The sequence below is a fragment of the Hypanus sabinus genome, chromosome 18, assembly GCF_030144855.1.
Source record: "Hypanus sabinus isolate sHypSab1 chromosome 18, sHypSab1.hap1, whole genome shotgun sequence".
Lineage (NCBI taxonomy): Eukaryota > Metazoa > Chordata > Chondrichthyes > Myliobatiformes > Dasyatidae > Hypanus > Hypanus sabinus.
Genome location: NC_082723.1, coordinates 29051101 through 29067531, shown reverse-complemented (window position 1 = coordinate 29067531; position 16431 = coordinate 29051101). Strand labels below are relative to the sequence as shown.

Sequence of the window (16431 nt, the reverse complement as noted above, 5' to 3'; positions counted from 1 at the left end):
CTACAGCAGAAGGCCATCTACAGTTAATGGCCACTTTATTAGGTACAGGAATGGTCTTCTGCTGCTGCAGTCCATGTTGCACTTCAAGGTTCAACTGTTGTGCATTCACAGATGCTCTTCTACACACAACTATAGTACTGCATGGTTATTTGAGTTACTGTCACCTTCCTGTCAGCTTCAACCAGTCTGGCCATTCTCCTATGACCTCTCATGAACAAGGCATTTTTGTCCATAGAACTGCTGCTCACTGGATTTCTTTTTTTTTTTGTTTTTCACACCATTCTCTGTAAATTAGAGAATGTTGTGCATGAAAATCCCAGGAGATCACCAGTTTCTAAGATACTCATACCACTCCATGTGGCAGCAACAATCATCCCACAGTCAAAGTCATTTAGATCACATTTCTTCCCCATTCTGATGTTTGGCCTGAACGACAACTGAACCTCTTGACCATGTCTGCAAGCTTTAATGCATTGAATTGCTGTCACGTAATTGGCTGATCAGATATTTGCATTAACCAGCAGATGTACCTAATAAAGTGGCCACTGAGTGTAAATGGGTGGGTTAGTATGCCTGTAAATGACACCAAGATTGTGGCATATTGAACATTGTCAAAGCCACTGGGTGCTCCAGTTTCCTCCGATAGTTCAAAGGCATTGTGGTCAGTAGGTTAATTGGTCATTGTAAGTTGTAATCAGGCGAGGGTTAAATCAATCGGTGGGTTGATCATTAGGCTGGAAGGGCCTGTTCCACACTGTATCACTAAATAAATCAATACATGTGGATAATCTGGGAGCATGGAGATTTGCATTATAAGGTCATTATACAAAATCATTTGTTCAAACCTGAGTTCCAAATGTATTCTCTATTTCTTCCTCTTTAGGGGTCCTCAGATCCTCCATGCTCTTTGCTTGGCTGAGTGGCTGATGTTGTGAAGTTACCTTAATACTGCTGAACAGATCGTCCAGTAAGTTCACATCCATATTCCTGGTTGGTACTGACAGGCCAGAAAAGATGTTATGCCCCTGCCTCTTCTCAGTACCCAAATCTTCTCCATCAACAGCATCAGATTCCTTTAAAGTTTTATATGGCTGAGGCCTGGCAAATGGGGAAGAGAGAAACACCAGATCAGGTTTGTATCTGAAATAAAATCAGGGAAACTTGGCTGACTGCCGCGAACAGGAAGGTCTACCACGAGTAGTCAACATTGCCCGACACATCTGTCATCAAAGACATATATATAGAAAAATGCTGGAAAAGGGCCGGTAACATTAAGAAGGATCCCACCCACCCTGCTCATGGACTGCTTGTCCCTCTCCCATCAGCGAGGAGGAGGCTACGTAGCATCCACACCAGGACCACCAGACTCAAAGACAGTTACTTTCCCCAAGCAGTAAGGCTGATCAACACCTCCACCCACTAACCTGTCAGTCACCTTATGTTGAAACACTCCTGTACCTAACATCACTTTATGGATATTTAATCAATCTGTGTATATAAGCTATCTTATGTATTTATATTTATTGTGTTTTTGTATTATTATTGTATTCTTCAGCTTACTGTGCATTTTTTGTGCTGGACTGGCTCCAGGTTAACAATTATTTTGTTCTCCTTTACACTTGTGTATTTGAATTTACATTAAACAATCTTGAAGGATTTTGCATTTGCAGCTGAAATGTGCAGAGAATTAGTCAAATCGCATCTGGTTCAAGGGCCTCATTTGGATCAACATGTTGGGGCATTTGGATGCAGGCTCTGTGGCCAGGTTTAATGGCTTCTAGAGATAGATCAAGGGTGCAGAATTAGTTTTTATTCAGTTTTAGTCTCAGGTAGTGTCACAAGTGTTTATTTATTGGGATACAGAACCGAACAGGCCTTTCCAGTCCAACAAACTGCACTGCCCAGTAACCAGCCTATTTAACACTAGCCTGACAGGACATTTTACAATGACTAATTAACCTATTAACCGGTACATCTTTGGACTGTGGGAGGAAATCAGAACACCCGGAGGAAACCCACGTGTTCACAGGGAGGATGCACGAACTCCTTACAGAGGATGCTGGACCTGAAATCTAAGCTCTGACACCCCGAGCTGTGACAGCGTTGTGCTAACCGCTACACTACTGAGGTGCCTTAGGGTTGTAAAGGGACCTTATGACACATTGGTCTTCATAAATCAGAGTGCTAACTACAGGAGTCGACATTTAAGCCGAGGTCATATCTGGAGTACTGTGTGTAGTTTTGATCACTTGCCTACAGGAAAGTTATCCATAAGATTGAAAGACTGCAGAGAAAATTTACACAGATGTTGCCGAGTCTTAAGGGAAAGGTTAAATAGGTTAGGGCTTTTTCCCCGTAGAGGTATGATAGAGGTATACAAAATTAAGAGTGGTATAGATAGGGTAAATGTAAGCAGGCTTTTTCACTAAGGTTGGATGAGACTCGAACTAGAGGTTATGGGTTAAGCGTTAAAGGTGAAATGTTTAAGGGTAACTTCTTCAATCAGAGGGTTGTGAGAGAGTGGAACAAGCTGCCAGCGGAAGTGGTGATGCAGGTTCGATTCTAAGAGAAGTTTGGATAAGTATATGGATGGCAGGGCAATGTTCCAACATATACCTTTTCCCAAAAAGTGTGGAAACAGTTACTGTGATGAATTGTTGTATTCAAATTCAAGTTTATTGTCATCTGACTGTACATATATACAACCAAACAAAATAATGTTCCTCTGGATTATGATGCACTCACAAAGCATACATCACACACAGCACATAAACCAAATTTTATACTATAATTCAACAAAATATAATTCAAAATGCATATAATGAAGCCAGCACAGGTGTACAGTAAACAGCTCACTGTCCTAGTGATGAGAACTCGGTGGTTGTAGGGTATTCATTAGTCTCACAGCCTGAGGGAAGAAGCTGTTACCCAGTCTGGCAGTCCTCGTCTTGATGCTCCTGTACCTCCTCCCTGACGGTACTGGGTCAAAGAAATTGTGGGATGGGCGATAGGGATCCTCAACAATACTTTAGACCTTTCATCTGCAACGCTCCCAGTAAATGTCCGAACAGAGGGAGGGACCCCAGTGATCCTCTCGGCGGTTTTTACTCTCCTCTGTAGGGTCTTGCAGTCCAATGCCTTGCAGCTTCTGTATGTACAAAGATCCTGCCAGACAGGACACTCGCGACGGTGCTCCTGTAGCATGCTGTTGTGCCTTCTTGACTAGTGAGGGGATACTGTGGGTCCAGGTTATTCACAGACCGATGGTGAGCCCCATTCACATTACCTGTCCTCATGAATAATTTCTTTATTCAACTAAGAAGAAGGTATTAAATTAATTCAATCACACTAACAGGATTTCACGTTTACCTTATGTATTTATTATTATTATTTTTCTTTTGCTTTTGCCCGTTGGCTGTTTGTCTGTCCTGTTGGATGTGGTCTTTTATTGATTCTACTGTGGCTCTTAGATTTACTCCGAGTGTCCACAAGAAAATGAATCTTGGTGACATATGTGTACTTTGATTTTAAATTGTCTTTGAATTTTGAGAAGTGGAAGAAAGGCTGAAAGATTTTTCTGATCGTTACACTCATCCTTTCCTGATACTACAACATGTCCTTGTGAGGAGGTGGAGCGAAGTGAGGAAGGTGCTAAACGGCGACTCCTTTGCCTGCATCTTCGGAAACAGCTCTGTTTCCATCCTTGATATCTCTATTCCCTGTCAGGGTTCTTTTGAAGACCCCGACCTGGAGTTACATGCTGATTACGGTTCTTTGCGAGAATGGGACCTGCTCTTGGGGCTTCATAACTGGCCATCACTCGGCACGCAAAGGGCTCGGCCTAAGAGTTCGGCACGCCTTTGGAGGCCTAGGATCTCGGGGCTCTGAAGATGGGCGGATCGAAAGTCGGTGTCACAGCAGGAGATCCGTGTGTCGTCTACGGCTCGAGATCTTTGGGCACAGAGCTCGAGAAAGGCGGCACAATGAACTTTTAACATCATAAACCAGCGAGATGTTTGCTGTGTCTCCCCTCTCACTGGGAAACGGAGACACCTCTTTCTCCCTTGTGGGGGGGGGAGAGGGGGGGAGAGGGGGAGAGGGAGGGAGAGGGAGAGGGAGAGGGAGAGGGAGAGGGAGAGGGAGAGGGAGAGGGAGAGAGAGAGAGAGAGAGAGAGAGACACACACACTGTGGTATGTTGAATGCCGGGTGAAGAATGTAGTCTTTGGAGTACTGCAAGTCTGCGTCTTTACTGTTGCTTTGCTCACGCTCGAGTGCTGGGTGGTGGGTGCTGATGCTTTTTTTTTCCAGTGAGGGGAGGGGGGATTGGTGCCTGCTGCTGCTTATGTGCAGGAGGGAGGGGAGCTGGGTGGGGGGGAGGACTTAGAGGTTCTAACATTTAAAAAAAATTTTTATTTGAAATTTCAAATAGGTTACAGAAAGAAAAATAATTGTCAACCCTTCCCCCCTCCCCGCTAACATATCCCTATAGAAAAAAAGAGAAGAAAAAAGAAAGAAAGAATGCCTGGATATCGGAAGATCCCCACATGCTCCATGGAGTTCATAATAGCTTTAGTATGTATATTTATTTCTTTCCCCAAGTAACCAATAATTTTATCTTCGGAGCACCTATATATTTAATCCTATCTTTTGTAAATAAGGGTACCAAATTTTCAGAAATATTTCATATTTATCTCTTTAATTATAAGTAATTTTTTCAAGTGGAATGCAGCTGAAAATTTCATTCTTCCAACGATCTATACTTAAGTATGAATCCGATTTCCAAGTAACTGCAATAGCCTTTTTGGCTACTGCCAATGCAATTTTTATGAATTCTTTCTGATATTTATTCAATTTGGATTTCGATTTTATCCCTTCAATATCGCCTAGTAAATACAATGTTGGATTATGTGGAAGTTGTATTCCAATAATTTGTTCCAGTAAAACTCTTAAATTTGTCCAAAAAGGTTGAATTTTAAAACAAGACCAAGTAGAGTGTAAAAAAGTACCAATTTCTTGATTACATCAAAAACATTGATCAGATAAATTTGAGTTTAATCTATTTATTTTTTGTGGTGTAATATAAATTTGATGTAAAAAGTTATATTGTACTAATCTTAGTCAAACATTTATTGTATTTATCATACTGTCAAGACATAATCTTGACCAACTTGTTTCATCAATTTTAATATTCAAATCTGTTTCCCATTTTTGTTTTGACTTATGAATTCCTTGTTTAATTGCCTGTTTTTGAATCAAACTATACAAACCAGAAATAAATTTTTAAATTTTTCCTTTATGAATTAAAGTTTCTATTTCATTAGGTTTCGGCAATAACATTGTTTGACCCAGTTTATCTCTTAAATAAGCCCTTAATTGGAAATAACAGAAAAGAGTGTTATTTGATATTTTATATTTATTCTTTAATTGGTCAAATGACATTAATATGCCTCCTTCAAAACAGTCTCCTATATATCTAATCCCTTTGTGAAACCAGTTATATAATAGTTGGTTATCCATTGTAAAAGGGATAAGTTTATTTTGAATTAAAGGTCTCTTTGCTAATAAAGATTTCTTTATCTCATCATCAACATTTACCTTATTCCATAAATCAATCAAATGTTTTAGTATTGGAGATTCTTTCTTTTCCCATATCCATTTATATATAAAATCTTCTGGTATATTTTCTCCTATTTTATCTAATTCTATTCTAATCCATGCCGGTTTATCTTCATCAAAAAAAGATGCAATAAATCTAAGTTGATTTGCTTTGTAATAATTCTTAAAATTTGGTCATTGTAACCCTCCTAGGTCACATTTCCATGTCAATTTTTCCAACGATATTCTTGACATCTTACCTTTCCAAAGGAATTTCCTCACACATTTATTTAACCCTTGAAAGAACTTCTGCTGTAATTGTATTGGTAGCGTTTGGAATAAATATTGTAATCTAGGGAGTATATTCATTTTTACAGCATTTACTCTGCCTACTAATGTTATTGGTAACATCATTCATTTTTCAAGATCCTCTTGAATTTTTTTCAATAATGGCAAATAATTTAGTTTATATAAATTCTTTATATCATTATCAACTCTTATACCTAAATACTTTATAACATTTATCGGCCATCTAAATTGAGTTATTAATCGACATTGACTATAATCTCCTTTAGTAAGGGGTAGAATTTCACTTTTATCCCAATTTATTTTGTACCCTGATATTTTCCCATATTCTTCCAATCTAGAAGATAATTTACACAATGAATGGAATGGGTTAGTTAGATAAATCAGAACATCATCAGCAAATAAGTTAATCTTATATTCCTCCTGATTAACTCTGAAACCCATAATATCTGAGTCAGTTCTAATTAATTCAGCTAATGGTTCTATCGCCAACACAAATAAAGCAGGTGATAATGGACAACCTTGTCTAGTTGACCTTGTTAACTGAAATGATGTTGAAATTTGGCCATTTGTCACCACTTTAGCTTTGGGGTTAGTATTTAAGGTCTTAATCCATTTTATAAAATATACTCCTAATCCATATTTTTCCAATACTTTAAATAAAAAATCCCATTCCAATCTATCAAATGCTTTTTCTGCATCCAAAGCAACTGTCACACTCATTTCTTCCCTCTTTTGCGCCAAATGAATTGTGCTAAGTAACCGAGTTACATTATCTGCCGATTGTCTATTTTTAATAAATCCTGTTTGGTACATGTGTATTAATTTTGGTAAGTATTTAGATAATCTATTAGATAAAATCTTTGCTATTATCTTTTAGTCCATGTTCAACAAAGAAATAGGTCTATATGATGTTGGCTTTAAAAGATCTCTGTCTTTTTTTGGCAATACTATTAAAATAGTGTTGAAAGAATAGTGTTGAAAAAAATTCTGGAAGTTTATGCGTTCTTTCCGCTTGGTGTATTAGCTCCATAAAAGGAGGAATTAATAAATCTTTAAACTTTTTGTAAAATTCAGGTGGAAAACCATCTTCTCCTGGAGATTCATTACTCTGAAGTGATCCTAGAGCTTCTTCGACCTCTTTTAATGTAAAAGGCACATCTAATCCCTTCTGTTCTTCCGAATTCAATTTTGGGAGAGTTATTTGTGATAAAAACCTTTCTATCTCAACAATATCATTTTGTGATTCTGATTGATACAATTCAGAATAAAAAAAATTTTAAAGTTTCATTGATTTCTAAAGGTTTATAAGTAATTTTATTTACACTTGTTCTAATTGCATTTATCGTTTTGGAAGCCTGGTCTGTTTTTAACTGCCAAGCAAGAATCTTGTGTGATCTTTTACCTAGTTCATAATATCTCTGTTTAGTTCTCATAATTGCTTTTTCTGTTCAGTATGTCTGAAGTGTATTATATTGTAGCTTCTTATTAATAAGTTGTCTTTGTTTTTCTTCTGTCATATAGAGATTCTTTTTCTAATTTTGTAGTCTCTTTTTCCAATTGATCTATTTCTACCATATATTCCTTATTAATTTTAGAAGTATAACTTATTATCTGGCCTCTCAAATATGCCTTCATCGCTTCCCATAATATAAATTTATCATCAACTGAATGTGAGTTTGTACCTAAAAAAAATTAATCTGTTTTTTCATAAAATCACAAAAATCTTTATGTTTTAATAATATTGAATTAAATTTCCATCTGTAAATCGATTCCTCCTTATCCATCATTATCATTGTCATTATCAAAGGGGAATGATCTGACAATATTCTTGCTTTATATTCCATATTTTTCACTCTTTGAATATTTGCTGATAGTAGAAGAAAATCTATCCTTGAATAAGTTTTATGTCTATTTGAATAAAATGAATAATCTCTTTCTCTTGGGTTAATTCTTCTTCATATAACAATCAAATTTAAATCTTTCATCAATGATAAAGTTAATTTTGCTACTTTTGGTTTTGTAACAACCTTTGCTGATCTATCTAAAACTGGATCTAGACAAAAGTTAAAGTCTCCACCTATTAATATTTTATCGTGTGCATCAGCCAAATTCAAAAAAGCTTCTTGTATAAATTTTACATCATTTTCATTTGGTGTATAAATATTTATAAGTCTATAGTTCTGAAAAGATTTGACAATGTATAATTGCGTATCTTCCCGCAGAATCAATTAATACATTTTGTATTTTAATTGGTAAAGTTTTGTTGACCAAAATTGCAACTTCCTTCGCTTTTGAATTAAATGAAGCTGCTATAACATTTCCGACTCAATCCCTCTTTAATTTCTGATGTTCTATCTCTGTTAAATGTGTTTCTTGTATAAAAGCTATATCTATTTTCATTTTCTTAATGTATGTTAAAATTCTTTTTCTTTTCACTGGTCCATTAAGCCCATTAACATTAAAACTTAACAAATTCAGTAAATTAGTCATTATTTTTAACGGGGTTACTCCAGTCTATAATAATACATAATATTTCAACTCTCATAGTACCTTGGGGAATTATTTAAAAATTCTCCATGTTGCTATGTGTCTCCCCTCCGATCATCCAGGCAAAGAAAGAAAGATAAAAAAAAATAAATTATAAAGAAAAAAAATAACAAAAACCCCCCTGCTAATGTTGTGAATGAAAAAAACCACAACATTACCCCCATCCGTTGTGCGGGTCATGGCAAACGCCATGTTTACACACGTGAATCCCGTAGCGATCGATCCGAAGTTCCCCCAGCTCCCCCGTAACATGAAAAAAGTATATATAAAAGAAGAAAAAAATAATATCACTACTCTCGATTAATATTTCTCAAATTTTTACCTTTCTCCCCCTGTATCATATAATTAAAAGTATATTTAAATATTCTCCTGTCCTTAATGTCCATCAACTCACTTCACTGTCCTCGTCTTCATCTTTAATCTGTTTCACTTTTAAATCTTTACTGTGTCTAGCGAATATTTGGGAGTTCTTGTGCAAACTCCTCTGCATCCCGATGATCAGTAAAAAATTCTTCTTTTTCCGTCATCCAAAAAAATGATCAGTGTTGCCGGGAGGTGCAATATAAATTTATAACCCTTTTCCCATAAAACTTTTTTCGCTGGATTAAATTCCTTCTTTCTCTTCAAAAAGTCATAACTTATATCAGGATAGAAAAGAACTGCTTTCCCTTCTATCATCAATGGCTCATTCCTCTTTCTGGCACGTTGGGCAGCCGCCTTCAGGATCTTTTCTTTATCTTGATATCTTAAGCATTTTATCAAGATTGGTCGTGGTTTTTGATCAGGTTGGGGTTTTGATCTTAAGGCTCTGTGGACCCTTTCGATTTCAATCAACTGGGTTCCCTCTTCCATTTCCAAATTTTCCAGGATCCATTTTTGAAAAAAAATTATTGGATCCTCTCCCTCTATCCCTTCTTTAAGACCAACAATTTTAATATTATTTCATCTACTAAAATTTTCAAGCAAGTCTATTTTTTCCAACAGTTGTTTTCTTTCTGATGTCCAGGCAAGAATATTATCTTCTATTTTATTCACTCTATCAATAAAGTCTCCCGTTATTTCTTTCAGCTTTTTAACTTTCTTGTCCATTTTCTCCTGTTTCACCATTTTATCAAACATAGTCTTCATATTTTTAATATCTTTTATTATTTTTAATGTTTTAAGTTCTTTTAATTCATGCATTATTTGTGCCAAAGCTTCTCTTATGTCTCCAGAATATCTTCCACCTCCAACCTCTTCCTGTTGTTCTTCTTTTGCCTCATCTTCATCTGTATGTTCCAGAGAATCCGAGTCCACCTTGGATTCATTTTCACTTCCACTTCCAATCGTAGCCGGGATTTGTAGTTCAAATTGCTCATGTTTGCGCATGCCCCTTCCTCATGTTTGCGCATGCTTCCTCATTGCTCATGTTTGCGCACGCGCAGTTCCTGTTTTTCCTTCTTGGAGACTGTTGATGTTGCCGCCGCTCCCTGTTCTGTATCGCCGGAGGTAAGATGCACTTGAGTCCGAGGCTTCTTCATGGTGGCCGGCCCAGCTTGTACTGTCTTCAGAGTAGTAGTTTTCTTCTGTGTCTGCTTAGGAGGCATATCTAAGGAAGATCCTGAGTAGTTTAGACGTAGTTTTTAGGAAATATTTACTAACTTTTCTTCATTTAAGCATTAATTTATTAGTTTTTTTACTGGACAGCTGGATTTCCACGTCTCGATCCTATGTCATCACGTGACGTCCCCGAGGTTCTAACATTGAACTGTCATTCATTCTTTGGGCATTCCTCTGTTTTGTGGATGGTTGTGATGAAAAAGCATTTCAGGATGTATATTGTATACACTTCTCTGACATTAAATGTACCTTTGAAAAGTATATCAAAAACCATTTAGATCAGGATTATATTTCAGTAATTCAAAGAGGTAAATGTATTATATAGAGTTCATTCCATTCAGTAGGAATACCTCATTCATAAACTCTTACAGAATAAAATCTTTACTTCAAAGCGATCAAGAAATACGTAGCATGTCAGAAATATTTTCAGAGAAGTGCGATGCTGGTTGGATGGTGGAGGAGATTCTAAATATCAGACTAATTCAGATGGACAGAAAAAAGTGAAAATAAACCAAATAAGAATTCTTAATATTTAAATTTGTTTGATTTTTTAAAAGCTTTATATTGTTTGCCATTATAATTTATTAATACTCCATTATTATTTCCTGTAAGTCACCTTATTGTACAGCCTAGCATCGTTTAATTGATGTACAATTTATGTATACAAGCTAGCTCATGTATTTATCTTTATTGTGTTTTTTAAAAATTATTATTGTGTTCTTTAGCTTATTCTGTTTTTTGTGCTGATCACATCCAGAGTGACAATTATTTTGTTCTCCTTTACACCTGTGTACAGGAAATTACATTGAATAATCCTGAATCTTTAATGATTTAGATTGCAATGTGGTATATTGGATCTGCAAACTTGTGGGAGACCCCCAGATTTATTTATTGAAATACATCACAGAACAGGCCCTTCCAGACCTTCAGGCCTCACCGCCCAGCAACCCCAGGTTTAACCCTAGTCCAATCATGGGACATTTTACAATGACCAATTAACCTACCAACCAGAACGTTTTTGGACTGTAGGAGGAAACTGGAGCACTTGAAGGAAACCTACATTGTCATGGGGAGAACATACAAACTCTTTACAGGCAGCGGCAGGAATTGAACCCAGGTTACTGGTACCATAAAGTTGTGCTTACCGCTATGCGACCACGCTGTAGATTGGTGGCATAGTGAACAGCAAGGCAGGCTCTCAAGGTCTGCAATGTGAACACTGGGAAAATTGGATAAATGTAGGTTCAGTTGTAATATGTAATATGTAAGTTTGGATAGGTTCATGGATGAAGAGACATCAAGGACTATGTTTTGGGTGCACATTGATGGAACTAGGTGGAATGTAAACGGGTTAATATCTTTTGATAGTGCTTTCACTAAAGCACTTGCTTTCATGAGAGTTTAGTGGGGATTGTTCAGGCACTTTGATTTCTTTGGTATGAGATATGGGTTTCATGCAGACATTGGGATTAATGCAGATCGGTTTTACGGTTGTTACGGATGTGTTGTGCCAGAGGATCCACTGCTATGCTGAATCTAAAATCTACTAATTTTAATGAATTTCTAATGAAAGTCGCCATCACTGAAATCTCACCACTAGGATAGCAAGCTGTTTACTGTACTGCCTACCTGTGCTGTGCCCTTCACATGCATTTTGAATTACATTTTATTAACTTATTGTGGCAATATTTTGTTTTATGTGCTGTGTGCAATGTATTTTGCATGGGTGCATTGTGGTCCAGAGGAATATTGTTTTGTTTGGTTGTACATGTCAGCAAGATGGGGCTCATCAGCCATGGTTGACAGCTCATCTAGGAGAGGGAGAACTCTGATCTGAAACGTCCACTGCCTTGCAGCTATACCAACTCAAAGGGAAGGCTTCAGGAGTAAACCCTGAGGGAAAAATCTGGAGCTGGAGGTCAGGTCGGTCTCTCTCTCTCTCTCTCTCCCTCTCCCTCTCCCTCCCCCTCCCTCTCTCTCTCTCTCTCTCTCCCTCATATATGTACAGTCAGAAGACAATAAACATGAACTTGAACTTGATATACTCCATGGTTAATGCTCTAATGAATATACTCCATGTATGTTATATATGTTTTGAGATAATTTGATGGGGGAGGTGGGTGAAGACATTTTTCTTTACATCATTCCTAAATATTTGATCCCACATTCTGTGCCTCAGTCTGGTCACCCCTACAAGGGGAAACACCAACTTCACACTTACTCAAGAAACCCTTCTCTCACCCCTAATGCAAGTGTGCAATTAATACACTCTGTGCCGGTCTGAATTCCACAAAGGGCAAACTTAGCAGATGTCAAGCTACACAGCCTGGGCAGATAGGGTACATCAGTTGGTAACTGAAACAACACTTGGTGTTTTTGTGCAGTACTTTGAACAACAAGACAGAGAAGAAACGGTAAAAGAATTTCCACTTTAAACCCACAGAAAACAAAAAAAGAGCAACACTGTAGCGTAGTGGTTAGCACAACGCTTTACAGTACAGGCAACCCAGGTTCAATTCCTGCTACTGACTGTCAGGGGTTTGTACGTTCTCCATGTGATCGCATGTGTTTCCTCCGGGTGCTCCGGTTCCCTTCCACATTCCAAAGATGTACCGGCTGGTAGGTTAATTGGTCATTGTAAATTGTCCCCTGATTAGGCTGAGTTTAAATTGGGGGATTGCCAGGCGGTGTGGCTCGTTGGTTCTATTCTGCACTGTATCTCAATAAATAAAAGTAAAGTAGCTTGTAAATTTGCACTTGCTATTTATCTTTGCCAGTATTAGGGCTCTTTTTGAAAGCTAAAGATAAAAGGCAACTAAGATACTGAAAAGTGATCTATTGACTAAAGGTTCACTTGATAAAAGACAAACACATCCGGTCTTTATACTGTCAGGGAATAATCCTTCTCTGCATGCCTGCATGCTGGACTATGACCAATAGTTAAAAGATTAGGCAAAACATCTGGAGTAATTTGTTCCTGTACGACCAACAGAAACAGCTGCCATGTAATGAAATGTAATAAATAATTCTACCCAGTTGATAGCAAAACGCCAAGAAATAGATATTTAACAAATAGAGCTTGCTTTACACTGGAAGACTACCATGCATTATACAATCACATCCTGTCAGGACCATGGACAGAGGCATGCACAATCCGACAAATTCATGCACTAGCTTCTCAATCAATAGAATATGAAGGAAGAAGTCAATAGACCATTCAAAAGGAGTGAAGAGAAAGCTTTCCGAGAAGGCAGATACAGAGTTCTCTTCAGGGTGAAGCTCATCGTCAGAAGACTCCTCAGAGAGGAATACTGTATAATGCCGTGTGGGTCTTACAATGCTGAAGAAAACAGGAAGAAAATTTAATTTTACTCACTGAAGAGAAAAGGTGGGAAAATCACTGTCTATATAACAAGACAAGTCAGGCTTAGAGATTCTAACATGACAGTGTTCAAGCCATTCGACCTTCAACAATGTGTGACATGAAACACAGACACAAGTTTTTTATATTGGAATATCAATGAATAATAGAGCTGTTGTCATTATTTTGTGTTATTAAAGTGAGGCTGATAAAGTTAGACAAAAACAGTCACCAACATCACTGTATTCTGCATTAGTAGGTACTTCTATATAACATCAAAAACTGGCAATAACCAAACAGAAAGCAGAGAAATCAGGACTCTCTCCAACCCTTGGTGCCTAAGTAAAACAGCCAGCATAGTCAAAGACACCACTCACCCCAGATATTCTCTCTTCTCCCCTCTCCCATCAGACAGAAGTTACAAAAGCCTGAAAGCACACATTACGAAGCACAAGAACAGCTTCTATCCTGCTGTTATCCATCGGCTTCCTCCGAGTTCTGCAGTTTCCTCCCACATTTCAAAGCCATATGGGTCAGGGTTAGTAAGCTGTGGGGATGCTAAGTTGCCACTAGAAGTGTGGAGACACTTGTGGGCTGCCCCCAGCACATCCTTGGACTTTATTTGTCATTGATGCAAATGGCATACTTCACTGTTTGCTTTGATGTACATGTAACAAATTTTAAAAACAGTTAATTAATTAATACAGCAAAGTTAATTCACGCTAGAAGTGACCACAGCAAAGGAGCGATTTGGTTTGTTTCACTCTTCCTTTTTGCAGATCTTTGTTTCCTTCTTCTCATTCCTCTGTCCCCTCAGGCCTGCAACTGTCTGACAACTGCTCATATACGCACGACAGCAGGTCATTTAGCTGCTGGGCACTGCGGTGAAACTCAATCTCGCTTGCACATATTGCCCACAGCGAGGAGGATCTGTCTGGTGCTGGGCTGGGCTGTATGGTAAGCCTGGCCCTTTTTAACACCAATTATTATGCCTGAGGAAGAGATCAGAGCACAGGCAGGACCAAATCCTTCTGGCTTGCACAGGTTAGTGCACAAGAGCATGGGGTTTCTGATCGCTATCACATCTTCAGAATCACAGTCAGGTTTATTATCACTGACACGTCGTGAAATCTGTTGTTTTGCAGCAGCAACACAGTGCATGACAGAAAAAATGTAAGTTACAATAGAAATACATAAATAGTGCAAAAGTGGAATACTGAGATACTAACATGAAACTCTGTTTGAACTTAGCAGGTCAGGCAGCATCTACGGAAGTAAACAAATAGTCGACAGTTTGGGCCGAGACCCTGCATCAGGACTGAATTAATACTGAGATTATATTCATGGACTGTTCCGAAATTGATGTCGGAGAGGAAGAAGCTGTTTCCAAAACAATGAGTGTGGGTTGTCAGACTCCTGCACTACCTCCTTGATGGTAATAATGATTATAAAATGTGTTTTCAGCATCTAAATAAATTAAAACTATTGTATCATATGTCATATAATTTAATAAATATATGTAACATATTACAATTATGTACTTTGATAATAAATTTACTTTGACTTGGAACATATTCACTTTGAACTCTTCAGCTTCTGAAATCACAATCAGAATCAGGTTTATTGTCACTGACATATGTCCTGAAATTTGTTGTTTTACAGCAGCAGTACATTGCAAGACAAAAAAAATACTATAAAGTAAGATAAAAAGTACATTAAAAAATCAAATTAAATAAGTAATGCAAAGAGAGAGCAAAAATAGTGAGGTAGTGTTCCTGGGATGGTTCATTATCCGTTCAGAAATCTGATAGTGAAAGGGAAGAAGCCATTCCTAAAACATTGAGTGTAGGTCTTCAGGCTCCTGTACCTTCTCTTCGACAGCAGTAATGAGAATTAAAATCTGTGACTTTTGTCATTAAATAAATTAAAGCTATGGTTTTATATTTCATGTAATTCCATAGAACACAAGAGGCTACATTTTGGCCCATCAAGTTTAATGCTGACGCTCACAAAATTCCCAGTGACATCAGAGTGGTAGTGCCACTCAACTCGCAATCCATAAATCTAGTTAACGAAAGTCAAGTCAAAGTAAATTTATTATCAAACTATGCCTACTACCCTGAGATTAATTTTCTTGCAGGCATTCACAGTAGAATAAAGATATACTATAGTATCAATAAAAAACTGCAAAGACTGACAAACAACCAATGTGCAAAAGGTGACAAACTGTGCAACACAAATAATAATAAATAAATAAATAATACTGAGAAGATGAGGAGGGATTTCTTTAGCCAGAAGGTGGTGAATTGTGGAATTCATTGCCACAGGTGGCTGTGGAGACAAGTCATTGGATATATTAAGAAGGAAAATGAATCAGCCACGGTTGAATGGTGGAAGAGACTTATGGGCCCAATGTCCTAAGTCTGCTCCTGTGTCTTACAGTAAAACAAATAAGACCAATAAGAAAGAACAATTGCTAAAAGTGGAGAGAATAAGGAAAACTAGTTTTGCCATTCTTAGGAACAAATATATGTAACCAAACATAATATTGGACTTTTGGGCTAAATAATCTTATTGGGATTCATATGTAGGGACGTCCTTAAGTAAGATCCTCAGAACCTGGGGACAGTCTGTATTAGTAATAGTGGCCATTTCTGAAGAGCCACAAAAGCCTGTTCACTCACAAATTTCTACAGATGTATTGTGGAGAGCTTTCTAACAGGTTGCATCACCTTCTGGTATAGGGGCAGGAGACGCGACTGCACAGGATCGAAATAAGCTGCAGAAAGTTGTAGACTCAGCCAGCTCCATCATGGCCACCAGCCTCCTCAAGGAGGAGGACACCTTCAAGGAGTGATACCTCAAAAAGGTGTCATCCATCATTAAGGACCCCATCACCCAGGACATGCCTTCTTCTCATTGCTACCATCAGGGAGGAGGTACAGGAGTCTGAAGGCACACACTCAATTATTCAGAAACAGCTCCTTCCCCTCCACATTGACCCCATGGACACTACCTC

General features: G+C 37.8%; 1 protein-coding gene across 6 annotated transcripts in view; it reads right to left on the bottom strand.

The window, feature by feature from the left end:
* The window catches only part of LOC132407438 (DENN domain-containing protein 1A-like), a 606259-nt gene that overhangs the window by 6969 nt on the left and 582859 nt on the right, over positions 1-16431 (bottom strand). For 5 of the 6 annotated variants that reach the window (XM_059993934.1, XM_059993937.1, XM_059993935.1 and 2 more), the window contains one exon: positions 846-1098. In XM_059993934.1, coding sequence (XP_059849917.1) covers positions 846-1098 — 253 coding nt within the window. The remainder of the gene's footprint in view (positions 1-845; positions 1099-16431) is intronic. The other variant, XM_059993938.1, reaches the window with a different exon arrangement.